Below are 26,106 nucleotides of genomic sequence, written 5' to 3'. Positions count from 1 at the left end.
ATTCCCAAATCTTTCTTATTTCCTAGATTTTCATTTCTATATCATTATTGTACATGTTTTTCCCAATCCTTGGAATCTCTTCCACCAACTCAAAGGTCTCTTGTGAATCCACCCTGGGCGCTCTGTGTTCCCCATGAAACTGCAAGTTTCTCTCCAACTAGTCAATAAGGTACCAAAGAGCATCTGAACTTCCCTAGCACCTGGGCAGGTCAGGCAATATACCAGCCTTTCAGGTGACCCCCTAAACATTAAAATGACTCCTCAAAATATATATAAAAGCCACAAACATTTTACCAAAGTGAAAATTGCAGAACAGCAATGAGAAACTTTCATAAAGCCTCTAGAGATAGTTTGTAAGGTTTTTATTTCTTTTTTAAAAATGGAAATTAATATTCATCATATAGTTACATCTTAAAACACCACCCAATTTAGTGAAAACAAGGCATTCAATGGCACACTAGCAGCAGAAACTGTTTATTAACTACTAATCATTTTTATGAAGTCCTATCTGTATAAAAATAAATACAAAAGAGAATAAATAGACTTAACTAAAGTTAATAAGAAACAAGTATAATTATAAATACCAGATTTTAAACAGGCATTTGCACAAGTTTTTACTACATAAGGATTTTCACTAAGAGTAAACAATACAGAGTAATCTCAAATTTGGAGGATAGCAAGTTAATACATTTCCTCTAGTTGAGGCCTATCCACCCTCAAGTACGTTTCCGGATGAAGCGTCAAATTACTACTGTACATTTTAAAAGGTGTGGTCCAGTTGCGTTTCCTCCCCTTTTGGCTCCTCCTCCTCATTCACAGTATTGGCAGCAGCAGCACTGAGTGGACTGTCGAGAAGGCCTCTGTCCACGCCGTCTGACTGCTCCTCGCCTTGATCCTCACCTGTGTTAACCTCTTCATCCGTCTGTGCCCTGGGTGTGTTCCCTAACAAGTCTGAAAGAACTCATCATTATTACTCATTATAAGCAGCTGATCCAGTCTTACCTAATACAAATCTCTTCAGGAGCTTACATCAGTAGAAATGAAATCTATGGTCACTTTAGTTAATGTTAATTATGATCACTTTCTTCCAAATAAAGCCATTTTTATACATGTATAAAATCCATTAAGAAATGCCAGAATGTTGAAAGGTACTGACCTCAAACGCATAGCCAAATGCAACTGTTCTCATTCAAAATCAAAACTACTAGACAAAAATTTTTTAAAATCAAATGCTCTTAACAGTTATACGTCAAAGTGATGTAGAGTAAAAAAAATTTAAGATACTTCTATTTGGGCAAATTTTAAGATTGTATATTATAAATAGAAGATGAACCTTAAAATGCTTATTGCCAGGTATACTTTGATAACGACAGCAAGGAAGACACTGCCATCAACAATAGTTGTGTCTTCATGTAATTCTTCACATGGTAGTAATAAAACATTCATTTTTAAAATTAAAAATTAATTTCATTTTAATTGAAAAAATCATGATAATGTAGTCACACTAATTTTTTTACTTGAGAATTATTATCGTGGGCAAAACTTGTTTTATAACATGGTATCTTCACTCCTTACTGTAACTCTTATTTTCCCATTTCAGAAGGAAAAACTGTATTGGAAATTGAGAAAGGTAAGCAATCCTGCTTCCTTCAAAACCCATTTGCAGTTATTTTTAAATACAGTTTTAACAAAATTATTTTAAAATATAGCTTTGGTTGTCTAGTTTCCAAACCCATAATCTATTTTAAAAACAGCAAATTTTAAGGCAGTTTTATAGAAAGAAGGGAATGTAACACATAAGCAAACTGACAGCTAACAACAAAAGTGACACAATGCAATAAAAAGCATTTTAGGGGGCTGGCCCCGTGGCTGAGTGGTTAAGTTCGCGCGCTCCGCTGCAGGCGGCCCAGTGTTTCGTTGGTTCGAAGCCTGGGTGCGGACATGGCACTGCTCATCAGACCACGCTGAGGCAGCGTCCCACATGCCACAACTAGAAGAACCCACAACGAAGAATACACAACTATGTACCGGGAGGCGTTGGGGAGAAAAAGGAAAAAATAAAATCTTTAAAAAAAAAAAATAATAAATAAATAAATAAAGCATTTTAGGACATATTCATGGCAGCAAATGGTTCTAATATCCTTGATGGGTGCCAAAGGCATTTTATGTTTAGGAAAGCACCACAATAATTAATGTTCGTAATTATGATCCTAAAGATAAAATTATGTGTCCTATGCTTTAAGGAGTCAGGGAAGAATATGTTTTTGAAAGTGTCAGGATCAATTTTAAATGATCAAAATAATTTTTTAAGAGGTATTCAGCTATCCAGAAAACCATTAGACTTATTTAACCCTCCCTCCCTCCTTCTCTAATATACACAAACTTAATATCTACATCACATTTTTCTATTCCTAGAATTATTTTATTTGGGGGGATAGTACAGAAGTAAACAGTTCTAACATGCCCTTGATATATTAATGTTAGCAAATAAAAGCCAGCATAAAATTTACCATTTCCTAGAGACTGACTATTACTCAGTAGCTTTGCCGCCTGCCTTCTTTCCAAGGCCAGTTGTTTGTTTCTCTCAATTCTTTGTTGTTGCTCTTCTGTTAGGCTTCTACTGGACTCAAAAGCAAACTTCTCACTTTCTGATGAGTTTGTCAAAAAGGGATCTAATTCAGTAGCAGTTACATCATGGCCATTATTTTCCCTTACTTCATCTGCAGTAGAAAAGAAAAAGTTAGTACATCTGTAGTGTTAAACTAGCCAGAAAAAGAGCTTATGCCGCTATTAACTGAAAGCCAGTTTAAAGTGATAAGGTGCCAGACCTTAAGAAACACTTTGTGAGGTATGAGAACATTACAAATACATGTTTGATTCAAACAAGTAAAAGGAATATTTATAAATCACTTTCAAGAGGCGTTATAACTCAAATGGAAATAATAGTTTAAAAATATGCATGAATGGAAAGCAAAAGTTCTGAGTTATGATTAGAAATATTTTATGCTTGGGCTAATAAAAGAACTTAAAGAATCCAAGGCATATTCTTGTTTTGCATTAAACAAAAGCATTTTAATAGCTTGCCACAGTGTCTATATGAAACAGTAATAATTATATATAGGCTATTTTTCTTAATAGGGTAAAAGCTAGACACAAAGTGAAAAAGGAAGAGAAATTAGAGATCTGTGGACATATTTCCAAGTTAATTTTTTTAAAATTCAGTGCTCTCTACATTATTAGTCTTAATAAATTCTTAAAGTCCTGTACACCAGTTATCTCAAAGTACAATGCCCCTAAAATGATCCACAGTGGTATGGAAAGTAAATATTAGATCAACTTATATTTCACTTAAGAACTAAGAAAAATTGGGGCCGGCCCTGTGGCCGAGTGGTTAAGTTCACGTGCTCTGCTTCGGCAGCCCAGAGTTTCATGGGTTTAGATCCTGGGTGTGGATGTGGCACCACTCATCAGGCCATGCTGAGGTGGTGTCCCACATAACACAGCCAGAGGCACTCACAATTAGGGTATACAACTATGTACTGGGGGGTTTTGGGTGGGGAAGAGGAGGAGGGGGAGAGGGAGAGTGGGGGGGGAGGGGGAGGAGGGCGGAGGAGGAAGAGGAGGAGGAGGAGGAAGAGAAAGAGGAGGAGGAGGAGGAAGAGGAAGAAGAAAAGAAGACCGGCAACAGATGTTAGCTCAGGTGCCAATCTTTAAAAAAAAAATTAAGAAAAATTAAGTTTTACTAGCTTATTTTTAAAATAAGGATTGACACTGATGAACTCTCTCTTATCCATGTGACAGTTATGGTCTGGTGTGTGAGCTACCTTAAAGGCAGCTCCACACTGTGCAAGGGTGGGGGAGTTGGGCCCTCACTCCTTTTTTAATTTCAGCACATTGAGACTTAGAGCTGATTCTAACTGCCCAGTTAAGCAGACTGACAGACTATCTAGTTTTAACCAAAACAATCCCAACGAAATGCACAAGTGGTAGCTTAAAAAGATTTTTGCAAAAAACGAAACGCCTGTTGGCAGAAGATAATAGAAGCACAAGCAAGACCAAGAAAATGGCAAAGCTGACATTTCACCTTCTCTCTACACCATTCACTTTATGGGGTTAAAAAACATGATAACCTCATCATATCTGACAAGTAGGCAAAACAAAAGATTTATATCATTAAGACCACCATTTGAAATACGAATTTATACATATTATCCTTGTCCAATCTATATACTGTGCCTTGAGGTACTAGCTAATGACAGTAAAAACCATCACAACTAACAAAACATTTAAGACACAAAGATAAACTTCTACAATTATTCCAGTGAGGTTTAAAAATCATAGGATATTTTTACCAGCCTTTTACAACCCAAATCCCTTTGAGGTTTCTTCCTTAATAGTGAAAGATAAAAAGCCATACAGTTTGGGGGCCAACCCAGTGTCGTAACAGTTAAATTCGACCACTCTGCTTTGGCGGCCCGGGGTCCGCTTGTTCAGATCGCAGGCGTGGACCTACGCACCACTTATCAGGTCATGCTGTGGTAGGTGTCCCACATATAAAGTAGAGGAAGATGGGCAGGGATGTTAGCTCAGGGCCAGTCTTCCTCAGCAAAAAGAGGAAGATTGGCAGCAGATGGTAGCTCAGGGCTAATCTTCCTCAAAAAACAAAAACAAAAAAAGCCATACACTTTTCCTTCCTGACATGGAAAAAAATGTGGCAAGAAACTAAAATGCATTCCTTTGTCAGGAAATATGGATGGAGTACGTGTAGAGAACATTGCTGGAGAAGTTAAGAAACAAGTATTAGAACCAATTATGCAATATATATATATATAGGGCATATATTTTTATATATATTCCTAATATGCTTCGCCTTACAGGATTCTGATTTAATAGTAATGAAATAAATAAAGAACTACTCCTTTTATGGGCCATGAAAGGAAAGACACCTTTAATAGTAAATGACCTCTTTAATATAACAATGTTTTATGGAAAAACAATATAAATATAACCACTGATAGGGCATTGACTAGGATAAAAGTGGGATTAGAAAAAATTAGAACCACACTTGAAATTAATTCAAGGCAACCTTCATAGGCAAGCTACTGTGGCAAAGAAGCTCAAGTCAAAAATATTCAATGCTCTATAGGACGCCATCACTTCGGTATACATAAACTAGTAGAGAAGCAAACTACATAATAATTAAAGGAAATAAGTGTTATGAAAAAAAAAGCATAGAGGAACCAGGAATGAGGGAAGGGATACAACTTTAACTGGGTGGTCGGGAAGACTTCACTGAGTTGACATTTAAGCACAGTTTGAAGAGGCTAAGAGTTAGCCATGCAGATCTGGAGGCAGGAGTTAGGACCGAGGACAGTGTCCAAGGCAGAGTGCAAGAGTGCAGAAGCCTTAGGACAGAAATGTGCCCGCAAGGTTCAAGGCACAGCCAGGAGGCAAGTGCGGCTGAAGCACTGCGAGTGAGGAACGGTAAAAGATACAGTCAGAGCGGCAAGGGGAATGGGGTGAGGACACAGGGACAAATTCTGTAGGGCCAAGTGGGACATTATAAGGAATTTGGCTTTACTTTGAGTGAAATAAGGAGTCACTAGAAGGCTTTGAGCTGAGGAGTAATATGACTACACATTTTTTAAAAATATAAGCCCTGATTAATTTTTAAGAAAATCAATTGACTGAAAAAGGGTAGACGAAAATTTGCTAGTAAACTTCAACAAAAATCCTTGCATCCTTTATCCCTGAACCTTGAGCACGCAGTATGCAGCTCAAAAGTGCTGCTGAATAAACTAACTATGCCATTGGTGTATGCTTAGGGATTTAAAAAAAAACCAACTCCTTTCCATATGCCAAATCCCATGCCATCAGAACGCACCATATCTTACCAAAAAATTAAATCTTGGATTACTTAAATGACAATCCTCCACACTTTTAAAAGCAATTTATAAATAACTTTGGGAGATTCTATATACAGCCTGTATTTTTACCACGTCTATTAAAAGTTTAAAAAACAAAAACAGACAAACATGTATGGAGCCATCGCACAGAGAATCTGATAACTCTGCAGACCCTGTCGGCAGGAACCATGTTTTGATGTGTGTGACTGCCTATGGTTGCACCGTACAACTGACGAGAGCAATCAACACCAGGACCAGTCACGGAGCTCCCCCCAAAGCCCCATGTCCAAGCCCTACGCCCCAAAGTGAAACGTAAACTATTCATCATCCAATTATTCTGCCTAAGTGCCCAGAGCCACTTTTTTAACGGTGTGCATGTATATGAACACTCTATCTTGTCATTCATTTGTATGAACAAACACTACAAAGGACCAATGGGTCACCATCAGAGTTCTCAAAAGCTTATGCTCTATGGCTGAATATATTTTTACTACCTCTCTTAATAGCCTTTCAGCCATGTCTTTAAGAAACAAATACCACAGACAACACTCCAGATGTGCCAGGGCATTTTAACTCATTCCTACTGACTGTATTTTAATGTATACTCAGTACAGACTGGGAACCCAGTCCCGTAGTACCGCCTACCCCAACTAGATCCACTTCTAAAAGCAAGATTGTTATCAAGCAGACAAACCTATAGTCTTACCATTATTGCTAATAAAATCTTCATGTAAAATAGGGAGATCAAGTCGAATTCGTTTTAAACAAGTCTGCAAATAAAGAGATATTTTTACATTTTCACCAATAATATTTGGGGGAAAATGGTTATTTATCAACTCTTAGTTTCAAAAACGTTGTTCTTCAAGTAACTACTATTAATTTTCCTTTTTTCTACCAAGACAAATTTCAAAATGAAGACCCCAAACAGCTACTCGGCTTCAACTAAATCTCTCCTTGTACTATTTAGCACTGAGAATGATATTCATAACAATCTCAACACCTACCTGAACTTCCTTTTTATTTCCCAGGTATTCAACTCTGTCAATAAAATCCTCAAATTGCAGTTTAGGGAATAGCCGATGTGCCCAGTGCTCCATGTGTCTGATGAGCGTCTTCAAGTCTTCAGCCTGGCACATAAAAATAAAAATGCTAAAGAGAAGACTCATTCTCACAGTGACCTTGTCAGCAGATTCTAGAATTGAATAGTAATGCCAAAGTCACTGGTGTCATTTTATATTTTATAAGATCAAGAAACTTTCAGAAGAAACTTCATGAAGAAAAATATTTATTAAGGGGTTAGAGGACTGCAGTCTAAAAGAGCACTGGATACAGATATTTAAAAATCAGAGGAAAAAAACTCAGTGCGAAAACTTAAAAAGTTAAAAGATAGTCAGGTGCGCCTTCTCAGAACTGCACAGTAATACTTGAGAATAAGTTTTAATAAAATGTCAAGATAGCTCTCAGGAATAACTAAACAAAGAGACAGGTCCCTAAACCATATAGAGAAGAAAGCATTGAGAATTCAGCACTGTGAAAATACATTTAAAAATCCCAAGGTCAAAGTACCAAACACTAGCAAGAGTAGTTCAAACATTCTCAGACCACAATACATCTCTACACGTGAAATTTCAATTTAACATTAAAGTTTTTAAAAAATAAAATGGAAAACAAAGTTTAATATACGGGACTAATGAATGAGAAAAGTTCCAAATTCCTGGTTTTATTGCAAAATATTTTATTCTTCTCTTAACAGTATTGAAAAAGGAGAGTGGTTAAAAGCACAGGCTCTGGATAGGACTGCATGGATTCAAATCTCAATTCTACCACTTAATAGCTGTGTGACTTTCAACAAATCACTTTATCTCTCTGTACCTTTTTCTTCATGTACAAAATGAGAATAATAATATGCATACCCACAGGGTTGTTATGAGGATTAAGCAATACAAGTAAAGTGCCTGACACAAAGCAGGCACTCAAATGTTGGCTGTTATTGCTGTTGTTATATGATCTTGCTTGTCTAACAAGCCAACAATGGCTGAGACAATCAACTCTACCAATGACTAAATATGTAATGCTGAGAGAATAATGTCTTATCATTCTCATTCTGTTAATAAAGATAGAGTTCTTTTAAAAATTCAATCACTTAAGATCATTTTCCAATTTTTGGGGGTAAGCTGGTCAGCCACCTCACAATGTCCTGTTAGACCCAAGGGACACAAGAAGAGAAACACCTAAAGACAGTGGCAAGTGCTGAGTCATACATGAAGAAAAAAGCAGTGAGGATTCAACCTTGTGATAAACTGTAAGAATTTTCAAGGGCAAAGTACAGAAGACTAGATAAAAGTAAACTTTCTCAGAGCCTACCCTCACCCAGTGAAGAAACACAAAACACTTATCCTTCATATAAGTTTATTTATTTTAATAAAGTACTTATTATGAGAATGAGGAAAACTTCATAAATTCAAAGCACCAATTCATCATTATTACCTGAAAATTCCAAAAAGGGCAACGAATCAACTGAGCTGGCTATGGTTTTTAAATATCCTGATTTACGCTCAGTTTTATGGCAAAACAGGACAGTCTATATTCTCTCTTCCTGTCCAGTGAAGATGAGCAAATGTACTATAATTCTTCAGCCTCCCAGGTTTGAAATCTTGGGGCTATTTTTGACTCCCTTTTTACCTCCCTATATCCGGTCACCTGAAGTACTATATGTTGTTCATCTCTCTGCTACTACTCTTCCAGGGTATTTTCACCTTGTTCCCCTGGTAAACCAACAGCCTCTGAACTGCTGTCTGCCTCCAGCCTTTTCCCTCTTTTCAGTTATCCTGCATATCACACCAAGATGGTGCTTGTTGTTATATTAACGTTATTCTAACTGGGCTATGAAACAGGAAGTCTAGGCTCTGCCCTTAACTGTTGGCATTGGACACTTACAACCCTAAAATCAGTTTCCTTAACTAGATACTGGGACCAACACCTACCCCACATGTTGAGAATTAAAGAATATATTTGAAAATACCTCACAAACTGCAAAGCTCTATAAAGATACCATCTGCAAAAAACTGAATCTCCACTACACATCATTCAAAGATAAGAGAATTTTAAAATGTACATTTGTACAGTGATTGACAGTTCTTAAATGTCCTCATTTTTCAACAAAACTTAACTGATACTTATTATGAACCAGGGACTGTGTCATATCTTAGGGACACATAAGTGATCAATACAGGTAAAGTCCTTGCTCTCATAAAGCTTAAAATCACTCTTTGAGGTAGACAAAGTAAATTTTACTCCTTGAAATTATAAAGTACAAACTCAGGCTTAAAGACCCAGATGTGACTTTCCTAAAGCCACAGTGTCAAAAATGAGACTATAAGACACGTCTTCTGATTCCTCAAACAGTGCCCTTTGCACTAAGTCAGTTTCTCAGGGGAGATGACGATGAATGACAGTATTTGGGAAACATTCTAAGATTCCTAAGAACACGATAATGGCCCCACAGTTTTACCGATATTTTAAAAAACAAAGGTCTAAAATAAAAATCAGACATTTCTTACCTCATGACCTTTACCCTTGAATTTTGCCTTATCAAACACATGCCTTAATGCTGGAAGCCCTCTCTCTGAAAGTAATCTGTGAATAGAAATGTTTGAATTTGAAGTTTTCTAGAGCCACTGAGGCCAAACCAAGACTATAAAAAGAAAAAATACTATCTGCTGAACTGAAAAAAAAAAAAAAGGTCTTTAGAAATATCTGATCTCCAAATCATCCCACCAAAAGCTTGTAAGAGAAGAAATTTAAAAAAAAAAAAGGATGTAAAGAAAAGTATAACTTTAAGGAAATAGTAAATGTACCTCTGAGCATCCAGCTTGGGTATGTTCCTTTTAACTGTTCTCTTTGGAGGCACAGGAACAGGCGCTCCCCTCCCCGACTCTGGTGAAATATACCAAGAGTTAATATTGTACAAATAATCGAAGCCCCATTTATAAAATGCATCATTTCTAAGCTGACAGATGGATAACTGAACGTGGACACTTTTTTTGGAGCTCTATACAGACCTTCATCAGGTTCGGCTCCTTCACCATCTTCCCTCCCTGGAGAAGCCGGAGGTGGAAAAGGAGGAAAAGTTTCATCTTCTACATGCTCATAATCTGGCAGGTCAATCAAGCCACGCTCCTGTGGTTCCAGCATCTTCTCCTCTACAGGAAAAAAAAGGAAACATGTTTATTCATCCAAGTAGTCTTCTTATTACAGTCAAGTTCTACCTGCAGCAAAATGCATGTTTCAGTCAGTTAAACCATATTTCAAACTCACATATCACGAAAAGAAGTAGAGACGATAACAGTTATGAAAAAAAGAACTGGGCTATATATTAATGAGATGTGGTGAGTTCTCATGTACACTCTACCACTAAAGAACTATACGATTTTGAGCAAACCATTTTACCTCAACTGTTGAGTTCCCCCATGGTGATTCTGACTTTTCAGAAGGTTTCAAACTGTGGTCCAAATGGATGTAAAATAGGCAGAACACAGGTACCTCACCCCCACTTCAACCAGAGCAGCTTTCTAAAAAAATCTGTCTATATATTGGTCTTCTAGGTAAGGTTTCCTTTGAAGAAAGGGAAATAACCCTCAGGTTGATCACCTGAAAGAATGCTTTTCAATACCATCTTACCTGACCTCTCAGCAACATCTGACACTTTTCATGAGCTCCTTTTTCTCGAAAAGTTATCTTCCTTGACTTCTCAAACACAGTACTCACCCGACTTTCCTCCCTTTCTGGACACTCCTACATCTTCTCTGCAGACTCATCTTCCTCTAACCTAGTCAGTTAGTACCCAAGACTCCATCCTAGGCCCTCTTCACTCATTTATGCCCTTGGCTTTAATAATCATTTACAGATGACTCAGTAATTTTTCCCCCACCCTAGGCATCAAATCTGAGCTCTAGATCTCTACTTCTCTAAAATTTGTCAAAGGTACCTATAACTCATCATGTACAAAATCGAACTTCTAAATTTTCCCAGTTCACTGAAAGACATCTATCCAGCTATGCAAGTCAGAAACCACAAGTCATCCTTAACACTTCCTTCCCCCACCCTCCATATCCAGTCGTTTTTACTTCCTAAACATGAGTCCGTCCATTTCTCCGGATCTCCACAACCACTTCCTAACATTCCTTGCTTGGATTTACTCCATTACTCCCATCCACTTTCGCCTTTTTCAATCCATCCTCCATCTTATAGCTAGATTGAACCTTTGCAAATACAAAGTTGATCACATTATCACTTGGCTCAAATATCTCAAAGGCTCCCTACTGCTGTTAATGATTAAACTCCAAGGCCCTGCATGGGTTGTCACCTTCCTAGTTCTCCAGCCTCACTCCACACCACTCTCTGAGCCCTTTGCTTTCAGTTCTTTGAAACAGCCAAATCCCTCAGGCCACTAGACCTTTGCAAAGGCTTGTTTCCTATCTTGAAGGCTCTTCCCAGCTACTAATCTCTTTCAGACCTCAACTACCACCTCCTCAGAAACGTCTGCCTCAATTTCTCTAAATTAAATCCTCCTACAATACACGTCCAAAGTGCCAAGTATGACTTTCACAGCACTTAGGCAGTTTCAATCTCAGGTTCTATTTGTGATTATCCGATTAGTGTTTGTCTCCCTTACTAGATGGCAGCTCTAAAAGGGCAGGCCAGCGGGATCCCTGTGCTCCACCACTGTATGCCCCGGCCGGTACACAGCAGGTGCTCAATAAATATTTGTTGAATGAAGGAATGAAGAAAAGAATTCCAAAGCTTCCCCAAAACTATAAAACTGCGGGAGCCAGATAATCTCTAAACCCTCTCCAATTCTAAATTTCCATGACCATAAGTACATGAAAACAAAGCAAAGTATCAACTCCTGATGACCCACTGTATCTTCGAGTCAGGTTGCAGAACCACAGATTTTCAAAACTGCAAAGGCAGGTAGAGGTGACACAATCTAACGTAGCTTCGTGTCTACACTAAGTGCGTGTGGCCCCTTCCAGTTAAGACCCTGGGAGGAAATGGGGTTCACGGTTGAGGCCGACGACAGGGCACGAACCACACTAAGTGTAGCAAGATGCAGTGGGAGGAAGCGGCCGAGCATGAGGCGGGCTGTCCGTAACCGGCAGCGCAGAAGACAGCCGTCTCTCCCTCCTGACCGCGGTCGCACACTGTCTCTTCCTGGACATCGATGATATTCTCTTCCGTCCTCCTCCAGTCCTCAGACTCCCCGAGGAATTTAACATCGCAACCACAGTGGCGCCCAGACCCTTGGGTGTCCAACGTCTAACGGTTCCCGAGTCATCCAACAGAAGCCCTTGCGGCAAGGAGCGTCCCACCAGACCGCCTCGACGTCCCCCCTTGCTGGCCACCCTGAAGACACCCGACGTCCCGCCCATGCCGCTCCGCCCGCCTTCTCCTCGTCCTCGCTGTCCCGCTTCGCTTTCATTCATTCATGCCACGTTCACGGGACAGCGTCCGTTCAGGAGCCCTGGACAGAAGACGGCAATGGAAACGTGCCTTTGACACACGCTCCCTCCCGCTAAAACGCTCCCCCTCGTGAGACGCTGACCAGAAACCCGCCCGAGAAGTCAACGTGCCCATCCACTGGTCCCCAGCCTCCTCCCCCGCGGACGGCGGCGGGCAGGCCTCCTCCTCTCCAGCCCCGCTCCGCCTCGGGCCTGTCCTCCAGCCTCCTCAGTCCTTCCCTGCGGCTCCCCGGCTGCCCCGCTTCTCCGCCGGCCTCCCTGGGCCGCCTGTCCCCGCCAGGAACTTCGCGAGCACGCCGGCCCACTCTCACCTCACGCAGACTGCAGCCACCACGGCGCGGGGCTGGACGCGCGGGCGAACCGCGCTTCTCGCGAGACTCGGGAGGTTCCCGCCGCGAGAAGAGCCCTGTGTGTTTCGCGCCAAATCTGCGCGGGACCTGGGCGGTGTCAGCCGGCCTCGCCTCTCCCAGATCCCGACCACCCAGCCCGGCCCCGCCTTCCCAGGGGTTCCCCACCCACCGCGCCCCTCCCGCCACGCCCCGCCACCCGACTCCGCCCACCGGAGTGCCCCAGGGGAGTTAAACTTCCTTATTTGCTTAAAGGTCTTGTATGCTCTGGGCACTTTAGACTTTGGAAAGAGGTCTCGGTTTTCTAGAAGGCTAGATTGCAGATGCAGTAGAAAGGGCAGAGGCAAACAGAATTTGATAAGAGACTACCTACTCGGAGTAAATAAAAGAATTCCTTGAACGTAGTTTTATTGTTTACTGAATAATGAGCTGAGAAAAGAAGTGGTAAAAAGTTAGTGTTAGAAAATGTAGCCACGAAGAAGAATGCCAAAAATTTGTTACCTTTAATGTTTTTTTTAAGATGAGTCCATATATTCGTATGTGCTTGTATACACGCGGGTACACACACACACGCACACGCAACAGGGAAAATAAATATATAACTAACACCTGTGGGGACGGGACTTGGGCGTATGGGACAGGGCGGGATGGGGACGTAACTCCATACCTTTGTGAACATATAAATGCGTTAACTATTCAAAAAACTTCAAAAAAAAGTTATCTGCAGCAGATATAGCACCAAGATTTGACAAACCAAGAAGATGAATACTTTTCTGTAGCTTGAAATATTTAATTAAAATTATAAGAGAATACATCTAATGTGTGAAAAGAATATGATAAAGAGGGGTAAATTGCAAGCTCTATCTAAAATTATGTATGCAAATATGTATACCTATCACATTTTTCTTAATTTTATGGCTTTATTTCTATACATGCAAGACAACATTAATATTAAGCAATTAGCAAAATGTAATTAATTCAAACAGGAAATATGTCAACTTCAATAGTCTGAATAACTGAAGCAAGAGGCATTCTAATTATCTGGATAACAATCTATATTCTCCACTTAATGTCTAATAAAGTAAATATAAAAGCACTTTGAGAAATTAAGAAGTTATATAACCCTCCTCCCAACATAAACACACACACACACACACACACACACACACACACGCCCAGAGCAAAGCTCTGGGGTTTGAATCTCAGTTCCATCGTTTACTACTTAGTGACTTTTCTGCTTTGATTTCCTCATTATTAATAACAGTACCTACTTCATAGGATTAGGAAGAGGATTAAATGATAGTACTTAATAAATGTTAACTATTATTATCGACAAAATTTTTAGAAATTTTTCATCCTTTTAGAAAATGTAAAGATTTTGGTAAGTAATTGTTTATGGGCCCATGTGAATATAACTACACTTGTAAGCCATTGACATATTACTGTTTAAGACTGTCTCTTTTTTTATATGTGAGAAATACTAGAAATATATTTTCCTTAGCAATTTCACCAAAGATATATAAGATAGCTTTCCTGTAGACCATGTCATTAAAGCTCTTAAGACACTTTAATGGTTTTTTATTTTTTAAGGAGGATTAGCCCTGAGCTAACATCTGCCGCCAATCCTCCTCTTTTTGCTGAGGAAGACTAGCCCTGAGCTAACATCTGTGCCCATCTTCCTCTACTTTATATGTGGGATGCCTACCACAGCATGGCTTGCCAAGCGGTGCCATGTCTGCACCTGAGATCCAAACTGGCAGACCCCGGGCCGCCGAAGCAGAACGTGCACACTTAACTGCTGCACCACCGGGCCGGAACCAGTTTAATATTTTTGAAAGTGAATAGTGTTAAAGAAAAAAATAGTCTATTAACAACCAAAGATGGAGTATGGAGTATGAAAATTTTCCTGGCAAGCAGGGAACCCAGTATAGAAATGAGGTGATTTTTTTTTTTTAAAGATTTTATTTTTCCTTTTTCTCCCCAAAGCCCCCTGGGACATAGTTGTGTATTTTTAGTTGTGGGTCCTTCCAGTTGTGGCATGTGGGACGCCGCCTCAGCATGGCCTGATGAACGGTGCCATGTCGGCGCCCAGGATTTGAACCAGCGAAACCCTGGGCCTCCAAAGCGGAGTGCGCGAACTTAACCACTCAGCCATGGGGCTGGCCCCAGAAAAGAGGTTTGAAAGAAGAGAAATGGGGTAAATCTTTGAAAGCCAAAAGACCATGAACTATATCCCACATTAAAAAAGAGTCTCTGAGTCTCGTTGATTGGCTGGTGTTATTCGGGCTTATCACCTAGCTAACTACTGGGCTGGCTGGTGGTAGTGGTCTGCTGGGTACTTGAGGACCACATCTCAAGATTATGACATCTACTTGCTCCTGCCTTGTACATGACAGTTGGGAGCATATCATGCAGTCAAGTCTGCATTAGCATTAGCAATTGAGTGGCCAGGCCAGGGATTATGAAAGAGGATCTGATTAAGCCACAAATAACAGAAAAAACTAAACTAAAATAAAATAACAATAAACAAGATAGAAAATTTTTCTCTCATATACAAGAAGTCTGGAGGTAGTAAGTCCACAGTTGGAATGATGCTCCATGGTGTTAGGAATCCAGTCTCCTGTTTTCTTGCTTTACCATGTGAACATTCCATTCTCAAGATCACCTCATTGTCCAGGATGGCTTCTAGAGCTCCAACTGCATGCCAGTCAGCAGGAAGGAGGAAAGAGAAAAGGAGATGGCCCCACATTTAAAGAACATTTCCCAGAAGGTGCACACAACAATGCTGATTACATCCGGAATGTAATCCCATGGCCATACACAGCTGCAGAAGAGGCTGGGAATATAGTCTTTATTCTTGATGGTCACGGCCCAGTACTAGTTCAGGGTTTCTATTATTGTGGAAGAAGGAGTGAAAAGATGTGGGGGGACAACTAGCAGACTGCCACAAATGACAAAATAGAAAAAACTAAACTAATGTATTAATTTTGCAAATCTACAATTTGGGGGTGTTTCCAAAAATAAATATTAAGAATGTGAATAGCCAGAACTTTCACAATAACACCACAAGCAATTCTCAGCACAAGAAGACTAATACATCACTGTACGTTGTATTATGCCTTTGGGACTCTTTCCTGGAATACATCCTCAAACCACAATATCAGCTCTATGAAGAACTAAAAGTCTGACCATGAGCACACCAGTTTATTGCTCTGAGTCTGTTTGCTCTTTTGTGATACAAAAGGTGTGGATTAGATCATCCCAAAGGTACTATTTTAATGGAGGAGATTGAAGAGTAATAAATCAATAGGTATTTATTGAGTATTCTGTGTTTTAGGTAACAAACCAAATTGGTAAGATAAGATAACCTTTGAACATCATTTCTATGTTTGGGAACTCCCACTGATGTGGATTAAGGCTGCCCCAGCTAGAGAAGCCCAAGGTGACCTGGCCTACATGCCAAACTATATGACCCAGTGGACTTTTTTTATGGTATGAATTAGGACTGCCCCAGGGAGAGAAGCCCGGGGCATCCTCACCTGCATGCCGATCTATATGGCCAGATTCGTATCTAAAGTTATATGACCGTACAATAACCAGACCCCATCTGCACTGAAATCATTTAATGACTTTTTACATCATCTTTTTCTTTTTTTTCCAGTAAAAATAAGTCACGTACCCATGCCTTATAAAATTAGCCCTAACCCTCAACTCAGGGCAGCAGCAGGAGCTCTGCCTGCCCATGGGACCTGTCCCCATGCCAGCGGTGGCAGCAGCAGGAGCTCTGCCTGCCCATGGGTCCTGTCCCCATGCTATTCCACACTATTCTCTAAATAAAAGAGCACTACTGCCAGATCTTGAGAGTCTAAGAAATCTTTCTTTCGACTCCTCGGCTCACCGACCCCGCATCACCACCACTGTATGAATTCATCCCTAAGATGGAAGTGAAAAACTCACCTTCCCAGGTTCCATATGGCTAGGCGGATACAGGGTACCCCAGTTCCACAACTGAATGTGATTTCAGGTCAGAAGAGAGTAAAGTGAAGATGAAGGCAATGCATTCTAGCAAAAAAAAAACCCAACCAGCTTCCAAAGGCAGCAGGGCTAGACATGCTTGTGGTCATGTTCAGCGGCCATTGTCAGTGGTGAGAGTGGAGGTCCACTTTTGCCCAGTGGTGGTACCAGTAGGGTCTCCACCAGAGCAGCAGGAGAGCACACTTTTGGCGCTAGTCCTGTGTAGCAGCCAAGCCTCATTTTCTGCCCACCCAGAGATTCTAGAAGCCATCTGTATCCTCTGATAAATTTCTTTTCTGTTTAAACTAGTAATGAGACTGCGTTCTGTTATTTGCAATGAAGAACCTCGGGTGATACACATTGACTGATTGTAAATGATGTAAAGCAATATATAATTAAATGCTGATTTGCTTGAAACTCAAAAGTTGACAAGTGCTAGAGGAAAGAAAGACAAACAAGAGCTTGAATATTCAGGGAAGACTGGAAAGACCCGGAACTTGAGCAGAATCTTGGAATTAGGTGGGATTTGGATAGATGTATGGGAAGGTGCCCTAAAATAAGAGAAATAACAAAAGCATAAAAAAATGATTAAGCGTCAGTAAGGAGACTGCCTTAACTCAGATTGTATTGTTGGAAAAAATGAAAAGGTTAACATAGCTATTTTGAACAGAGAAGGCTCATCATAAATTCTTTTTTTTATAGCTCCTAAAAGGTTTTAAATATTATTTTTATATAATATTTTATACCTATAAAGTAACATGTAATATTTATCTACGTTATAAAGCACAATAGAATATACACACATGTGAACATACCGTCCAACCTAAGAACTAGCCAATATCTTACATCTAGTTGTATGTTTATCCTTCTCCCATTCTGCTCTATTTCCCACCCTGCTGAGATCACCACTACCTTGAATCTTGTATTTTCCATTCCTTTTAAAAATAAATTTAGGGGCCAGTGTGGTGGCGTAGCGGTTAAGTTCGGTTAAATTCGCACGTTAAGTTAAGTCTGCTTTGGTGGCCCAGGGTTCACTGGTTCAGATCCCAGTTGCAGACATGGCACCACTTGGCGAGCCATGCTGAGGTAGGTGTCCCACATATAAAGTAGAGGAAGATGGGCACGATGTTAGCTCCGGGCCAGTCTCCCTCAGCAAAAGAGGAGGATTGGCGGTAGATGTTAGCTCAGGGCTAATCTTCCTCAAAAATAAATAAATAAATAAATTTAGTATATTTGTATAGCCCTAAACAATATAAGCAATATGTTGTTTAAGAGTACTTGTTTTTGAGTTTTATAAAAATGGTATTTGGGGCCGGGCCGTGGCTGAGTGGTTAAGTTCTCGTGCTCTGCTTCAGTGGCCCAAGGTTTCACTGGTTCGGATCCTGGGTGCGGACAAGGCACCGCTCATCAAGCCATGCTGAGGCAGCATCCCACATGCCACAACTAGAACAACTCACAACTAAAAATACACAACTATGTACTGGGGGACTTTGGGGAGAAAAAAGGAAAAATAAAATCTTTAAAAATCGTATCAAACTGTATACAATCTGCTTGGGCTTGTTTTTTTCATTCTTTTTTTTTTTTTAAAGATTGGCACCTGAGGGGCCGGCCTGGTTGCTCAGGGGTTAAGTGTGTACCTTCCGCTTCACAGCCTGGAATTCATTTGTTTGGATCCTGGGTGCGGACATGGCACCACTTGGCAAGCCATGCTGTGGTAGACGTCCCACATATAAAGTAAAGGAAAATGGGCATGGATGTTAGCTCAGGGCCAGTCTTCCTCAGCAAAAAGAGGAGGATTGGGAGCAGTCAGCTCAGGGCTAATATTCCTAAAAAAAAAAAAAAAAAAGATTGGCACCTGAGCTAACATCTGTTGCCAATCTTCTTTTTTTCTTCTTTTTCTCCCCAAAGCCCCCAAGCACATAGTTGTATATTGTAGTTGTACGTCCTTCTAGTTGAATTATGTGGGATGCCCCCTCAGCATGGCCTGACAAGTGATGTCGTGTCCTTGCCCAGGATCCGAACTGGCAAACCCCAGGGCCGCAGAAGCAGAGCTGGAGAATTTAACTGCTCGGCCACCGGGCAGCCCGTCATTCCATATTTTGCTCCATGATTCTTCCATTGTTTCATACAGCTGTGGTTTGGAAATTTTTCATTGCTATATACTATTCTGATATTGAATTTAGCACAATTTATTTAATCATTCTCTTGTCAATAAACATTTGGGATGGTTTGAAGTTTTTTGCAACTGTGAACAGTGCGCTATTGAGCATTCTTTGTTTGTTTATGTATTTTTAACAAGGACATCAGGACGCTAAGCCAGATGACATAATTGGTTGGAGGGCATACGTTTACTTTGCCCTGCACTGATACATGCGATGGATGACAGCATGGAGTTCCAAGGCAGAACAGCTTCCTGGGTATGTGTAAAGTCACCTTTGTTCCCACAGCACCAAACAACCAGAGGGCCAGTTGTGGTCAGGGCTGAACCTTCGTGGAGCTCAATTCCTACAAGTCAGTCAACGCACTGTCTCCTCATCTGCCCAAATGAGAGAGGCTGGCATGACACATCCCCTGCACAGCCTGGCTGGAGTCCAGGAGCAGAAAGTGTAGCTGCCCAGAGGATGGAGGCAGACAGCAGTCAGGCAGCTCCCTCCTGATACCAACTATACAGGGGAAAACAAATATCTTCAGTCTCTGAAGCAAGTGCCCTGGAGTGGTGCAGAAACTGCCCTCCACAATTCAGCTCTGATCCTGGGCTGGCATAGTCCTTCCCCAGAAGCAATTGCTCTCACTGTAGGTAATAAGCGATCCTGCGGAGAAAGAAGCAAAACCTCCACAACCAACGACCCCAGCCTTTAAGCCAGCTCTGAAAGCAACGGCTCCTCCAGTGATGCGGACGCTAATGACACAGTTCTTCCAATCTGATTTTCCCCGGTACTCCCACGCAGGCCAGTGCTGCCTTGAAGGCACAGCTCTCGATCATCTTCTGCTCCTCACTCTTGGTCAGAGTTAGGATCTCGCCCAGGCTACTAGGCTCCAGGAGCTGGGGTTGACGCTTGTCACCCACCAGGTATTGCGGAAGAAGGCTGTACTGCAGAATGACTTCGCCACTTCAGGCGCAGAGCCCCTGGCACTGGGAGCAGTTGCCCCATGACTGTAGCTGAGTGTTCTCATATATATGTATTTTATATATGCATTCTTAGAGAGGTGTTGTTAAATATGTATTGATTGTTATATATGGATTGATACATATCTATCTATCTATCTATATCTATATATATATAAATCAGAGGAACAAAGACCTTGAGAAGATAGGAGGGAATGAGATCCAGATCACAGGTGAAAGGGATAGCTTTTTCTGGGAGGATGTGCGGCACTTCTCTCCATTCTCCTATGAAAGATAAAGAGTTTAGATGTAGGCGTGTTGTTACGTTTGTGACAGGAAGTTAAGGATCAGAAAAAATGACTGAGTCACTTCACTGTTGAAGTTTTCCCAGGAAAATACAATGGAAAGAAAAAGTGACAAGGGACTGGGGCATGAAGTATTTGCAGGAAGTGATGGACCTTGGAATCTGAACTGGAAAAAGTAAAGACAGGAGGAGACTGTGTGAAGGCAGAGGCTTAAATGAATTTGAGCCCTGGATGGGACCTAAGGTTTGTTTCCAGGAGAGCACTTCAGCAAGCGAGCCCATTGTGGTCAAAGGGTAGAGTGTTTACATTTGTGATATTGGAGGTTGTACCATTTCAGAATCATGCAAAGCCTCAGGATATCAACTGCGGTCTCCCTACTCCTTAAAGGTGTCAACGAAAATAATCCATAACCAATCTATAAATGAAAATTTGGGAGAGTTTATTCTGAGCTAGAGTGTTAGGACCATGGCCCGGTAGAGTCCCTCCACAAAGGAACGGAGCGCTCCAAAGAAGCAGGGGTATGCGGGGTGGTTATAGACCCTCAAAAAGGACGTTTCACATATGATTGAAATGTCCCACTTACAATAGTCACAAGATTGCCCTGTCCGCACAGCGTTTGATGGACACAGCAGGTGGTGGGTCTGCTTGGTGGGCGTAGCAGGAAGCAAGTCTATTGTCTCGAGCTGGGTGGTCACAGGTGCGCAGGGCAATCAGTTCCTAGCCTAAGGAAAGATGCTTAATCTTTAAGGAAATGCCAACGTTGGGAGGGGGAGGGAAGTTGCACCTTTATCTCACAGGCCTTTGTTCTTGCCATAGGGAATGTCTAAAGCAGATATACAATGCTCAACGGCCTCGGTTAGGCCCTTTTGGAAAAACAAGGTCAGGCCGAATTAGGTTTACACCAAATGGCTTCCTCATATACTCCAATGTCCCATTGCTTGCCATTTCTATTTGTCAAAGGTTAAGTACAGTTGACTCAAATCCCCATCACTTCTACTGCCTGTGGAATTCGAGGGCCCTCCCAAGATTTTAGTCAACACCCAGGGAGACCTAGTTTCTCAGGGTCACCTGGGCCTCTGAGTTCCTGAATCTCACATGTTCTTTCTGTCCTGGGCCATTTCCTCTCAGGCCCCTTCTCTAGTTTCAATAAAAGTCACTCATTCAGTAGATGTAGACACTTTGTGGGGTCCTTGGAGAGAGGGTCACTCATGTCTGGCAAAGTCTTCATCTCCATGCCACCTTCCCTACTTTTCTCTCTCCTTCCCCTCTCCTCTGTTATACAGACCATTTTTTCCATCTTCTTGAGCTTGGAGCGAACTGATAGCCTCAGGATAGGAGTAGAAGGCAGTGCATGTGGGTGCTCACCAACTTTAAGCACTAATTAAAATGTAGCATTCTTTCCAACAAGAACATTTCTTTCCCTAAGAGGACTTTAGTGCTATCCATTAAGGTAGTGAAATGTTCTTCATCTCCATCCAAATAGAATTTAATGGAAACAAAGGGTGATAAGAAAGTATTCCCAAGGTGGGGTGGAGGAGAAGCAAGCACTCAGCCAACTGACAGATTGAGGCCAGCACTATCTGATTTTCATGTCCCACATTTTCTAATTACTTCTTCTGTGTTCCCAGTAGTAAGATATTTTGCAATTCTGAAAAATATTAAAAAAAATAAAAACACTTCAGGTTATTTTGATTCTCACAATTTTAAATATTTGAGTTCAAATGTTTTATAAAAGCACTCTCACCAGGTGAGGGAGCTGGGGAGCATTTCTTAAGCGTTTTCGTGACTAAAGAGCATATTTTAAAGTGTAAATTTTAAGAGATATTATTCAAAATATGGGAGAAATTTTCCCTGATAGCATTCAAATGGCACATTTCTTAGCTAGAATACCAAACACATGAACTACAAAAGGAAAAGATCAATAAATTGGACTTCATCAAAAAAAAAACCTTTAAAAAGAAAAGAAAAAGAAAAAAGGGGCCGGCCTCATGGCCAAGTGGTTAAATTCCCACGCTCTGCTTCTGCGGCCCAGGGTTTCGCTGGTTCGGATCCTGCGTGCAGACATGGCACTGCTCATCAAGCCATGCTGAGGCGGCATCCCACATGCCACAACTAGAAGAACCCACAGCTAAAAATATACAACTATGTACCAGGGGGCTTTGGGGAGAAAAAGGAAAAATAAAATCTTAAAAAAAAAATTAAAAACTTTTGCTCTTCAAAGAACATGAAAAGACAAATCACCACTAGGAAGAAAATAGTTGCAAGTCATTATCAGACAAAGGAGTTGTATCCAGGGTATATAAAGAACTCTTACAATTCAATATAAGACAAACAACTCAATTCAAAATGGGCAAAAGATTTAAACATTGACCTCACCAAAAAAATGCTCAATATCAGAAGGCAATAGGGAAATGCAAATTAAAACCACAATGAGAAACCACTATGCATCCACTAGAATGGCTAAAATTTAAAAAGACTGATCATACCAGATACTGGCAAAGATGTGGAACAAATGGAACTCTCCTACACTGCTGATGGGAATGTAAAATAGTTTAAACGCTCTGGAAAATAGTTCGTAAGTGTCTTAAAAAGTTAAACATATGCCCATATTATTCTTAGATATCTACCCAAGAGAAATGAAAACATATCCTTATAAAGACTTGTACACACATCTTCATAGCAGCATTATTTGGAATAGCCAAAAAACCGGAAATGATGCAAATGTCCATCAAAAGGTGGAGCGATAAATTGTGGTATTTCCATAAAATGGCGTACTACTCAGCAATCAATGGACTATCGATATATACAACAACATAGGTGAACCTCAGTAATTATGCTGAATGAAAGAAGCCAGACAAAAAGGGGCACGTTAAAGTGTATACATTGTCCAATTCCGTTTATATAAAATTCTAGAGAGTGCAAACTATAGTGGGGGCAAGGGACAGATGAGGGAGAGATTCTAAAGGGGCCAGAGAAAACTGTTGGAGGGTGATGCACGTGTTCATTACCTTGATTGTGCTCGTGGTTTCTCCTCGTAAGTCAGAACTGTTCAAATTTTATACTTTCAAACGTATGTCATCTATCTTATGTGATAATGCCTCAATAAATATGTAAAAAGAAAGATTGAAAGGATAAGTTTTTAAAATATGGAAGAAAATTCCCTCAATAGCATTTCAATTAACTTGCTTATATTTAAAGTTTCCAGTTATTAAGGGTATATAGCGCTGAATTTTGGATCTGTTACCTTACAGGAATCGAACGAGTAATCACTTTTTATCTTCTTATTGTTATTTTTAATTTTTTTGTATTAAAAAGCAGACAAACAAAAAAAACAAGTACTACAGTTATTAGGAGAGGAAGAAAAAGGGCCTTGTGAATTAGCTGGTTATTTCATTTTAGAATTATTCTCTCCAGCAGTCTTAACACTTCAAGGTGAGAACGTTTCCTTTTATTTTTACATTGCAAACTAGCTAAATGGCTTGAAATAAAACAAAATGTCACATGAAAAGAAACCATATTTTTTTATTGCTGCTAAGGGTTGAAAAGTTGTGACAAAAAGTTTTGAGTAAAAGCCAGGGAATATTTCTTTTTTATATTATATACGTAATTATATATATAATATATACATATATATTTGTATATATACATAATTATATATATTATATATACATAATTATATATTATATGTAATATAATATATAATATAATATGTAACATTGCAGCATGTAACAGAATTTTTCAGAAACTCGCTAAAGATTTTTCCTTCTCTTAAATAGTATGATTCTACAGATATTTATACAAAGAGCACAGGAAAGCACATGAACAGGGTGGCTTCTTTGGTTTCAGTGAGCTCTCAGGTAAGTGGCTCATTGCTGTGGAAAGAGCCTGGGGCCAGCGAGATGCTAGGCCTGGGTCCTATCCAATATCTGCTACTGATTTATAGTGCAACCCAAACTTTTCTGGGTACCAATATCTTCTATAAAACAGAGGTCATACTACTTAATTTATGTGCTTCAAGATATTGTTTACACGATCTGGTCAGAAAGAGAAGGGAGAGATTTATTCACTCAACAAGTATTTACTGATTGTCTATATGCCAAGTATGGTTCTTGGAGCCAGTGATGAAATGGTGAACAAGACAGATGAGGTTCTGCTCTTCCAACAGGGAACCAGACAATAAGTAAATAAATAAACAAAGAAGAATAAAAGGAGAAAATAAGGTGGTAATGTGACAGAGAGTGACTAGAGGGACAATGTAGAAAGAGTGAGGAAGTGACATTTGTGCAGAGTCCTTACGGCAAAAAGTAGGCAGGCAAGCAAAGGCCTGAGGGAAGACTGCCCTATGCTGAGTAAACAGGAAGCCCGTAGACCCTGAGTTGGGAACAAGCAGGTGTGTTCCGAAGGAGGAAAGAAGGTCACCGTCCCAGAATTTGGTGACCAAGGGGAAAGTGGGATGAGGTGAGGGAAGAGGAGGCAGAGCTGGGAAGTTCTGATGAGGGTTTTGGAGATGGATCTATTGGTGGGCCCTAAGCAGTAGATTAATGTGTGTTTGTCTTTTAAGATCTTCTAGCTGCTGTGTGGAGAATGGACTATCAGGAGGCCAGAGGGAAAGCAGAGGGCCAGGTAGGATTCCTGACATGTTTTGGAGATAGAACTTAAAGGCAGGCCCACCCCTAATGTTTGCAGGACACAGAGCTAGAGAACAAATGGAGGCCCAATACCAAATGCTTACATATGTAAAGCTGTAAATTAACCTGCAGATCACTAAATAAAATATGTTCTATCCTCCTATCTTGAAAAATATACTTTTATAACAATGTGGAAGTCCAGATTAGAATTTAGATTTCTCAGATTCCTTGGAATGCCATAATGGAACATGGGGAGAGGTGGCCCCTAGCTTTCCTTCCTCTGTCTGCTTCTCCTTCTCTTCCCATCTTCAACCCTATCCCACACTGCAAAGACCTTCACCCGCCGGTGCATGGACATCCAGCCCACCGGCCAAGCTCTGTCCACATCTTCCTCATATAGGCCCTCGGCCACCCCTCGAACCTAGGGGAGTCTGTGCCTGGGTGCAGTCTGCCACTCTGCTTTCAGGAGGGTGGACCAGGGGGAGAGCACCCTACAGGCGCTGGGAGCAAGCCTTAGATTCCCTGTATTGTTCGGACAGGGAACTCTGGAGTCTTGGGTGACCAGAGATTGGTCTAGAAGGGGGAGCACAGGCTCCGTTCAAGCATGGCTCGTTGGCCCTGTGGACTCCTCACAACATGGAGAGGAGTGTAGCCAGATGAGGGCCAGAGTGGAGCCTCAGAAGCCCAGGGCTCAGAGGAGGACTGCTCAGAGCTTTGTGACAGGTTCAGTGTGAGTTGTGCTGGCAAGAGAAGCATGAAGGTGGCTACTGTGGGTGACGGAGTGGAATACAATGCTCCAATTTAGATGTTTTGAGTCTGAGATGCCCACTGATGCATCCAAGTAGAAATTCCAAGGAGGCAGGAGCCGAAACTCAGGAGGAGGGGTCTAGACCAGCAGGAATAAAATCGGGAGCTCATCAGTGTACAGAAGGTAGAGGTCACCCAAGCAGAGAGTGTCAGCAAAAAAGGGACCAGGTCTGAGGCACTATCAACCAATAAATGCTCAACCAACAAAATCTGGAAAATACTGAAAAGCACAAAATAAAAAAAAAAGATAGTCTTACCCGTACTTGCACCTCCTAGAAATAAACACTGTTAACATTTTGAGATACTTCCCTTATCTTCTCTCTCTCCATCTCTCTCTCTGCCATACATGTTCATACTGTATTTAAGTATAAAATAGTGTTCATATGTACGTACTTTTTATAAGTGCTTTTTTCACTTACTATTTTTGGAACGTTTTCCCACGCCATTGCCATTACTCTTTTAAAGAGAGATT

At 40.8% G+C, this 26,106-nt stretch overlaps 1 protein-coding gene, 1 non-coding gene and 1 pseudogene across 11 annotated transcripts; all 3 read right to left on the bottom strand.

Moving 5' to 3' along the window:
- Positions 1-347: 347 nt before the first annotated feature.
- On the bottom strand, positions 348-12,921 carry TIPIN (TIMELESS interacting protein). Of its 10 annotated transcripts, none has more exons than XM_070271300.1 (9): positions 12,739-12,857; positions 11,827-12,429; positions 9,968-10,108; positions 9,764-9,842; positions 9,467-9,542; positions 6,911-7,033; positions 6,613-6,676; positions 2,511-2,720; positions 348-951 (listed from the first exon to the last, which is right to left on the bottom strand). In XM_070271300.1, the coding sequence occupies exons 3-9, from the start codon at positions 10,098-10,100 to the stop codon at positions 761-763; spliced, it is 876 nt and encodes a 291-aa protein (XP_070127401.1). In that variant the 5' UTR covers positions 10,101-10,108; positions 11,827-12,429; positions 12,739-12,857; the 3' UTR covers positions 348-760. The 10 variants fall into 10 exon arrangements, with proteins under 10 accessions (XP_070127401.1, XP_070127356.1, XP_070127573.1 ...); XM_070271255.1 differs by having other exon boundaries at positions 11,998-12,429; XM_070271472.1 differs by lacking the exon at positions 9,467-9,542 and having other exon boundaries at positions 12,739-12,854.
- LOC111769755 (small Cajal body-specific RNA 14) lies at positions 6,035-6,168 on the bottom strand. Its single transcript, XR_002802565.1, has one exon. It is a non-coding gene; the product is annotated as a small Cajal body-specific RNA 14 (non-coding RNA).
- A 6,606-nt stretch (positions 12,922-19,527) lies between the features above and the next one.
- LOC111775352 (mitochondrial import inner membrane translocase subunit Tim22 pseudogene) lies at positions 19,528-19,962 on the bottom strand (annotated as a pseudogene).
- Between the last annotated feature and the right edge of the window lie 6,144 nt (positions 19,963-26,106).

Source organism: Equus caballus, chromosome 1 (genome assembly GCF_041296265.1).
Source record: "Equus caballus isolate H_3958 breed thoroughbred chromosome 1, TB-T2T, whole genome shotgun sequence".
In the NCBI taxonomy this organism is placed as follows: Eukaryota; Metazoa; Chordata; class Mammalia; order Perissodactyla; family Equidae; genus Equus; species Equus caballus.
Note: the sequence above shows the minus strand (reverse complement) of the source record. Positions and strands in the feature narration are given on the sequence as shown.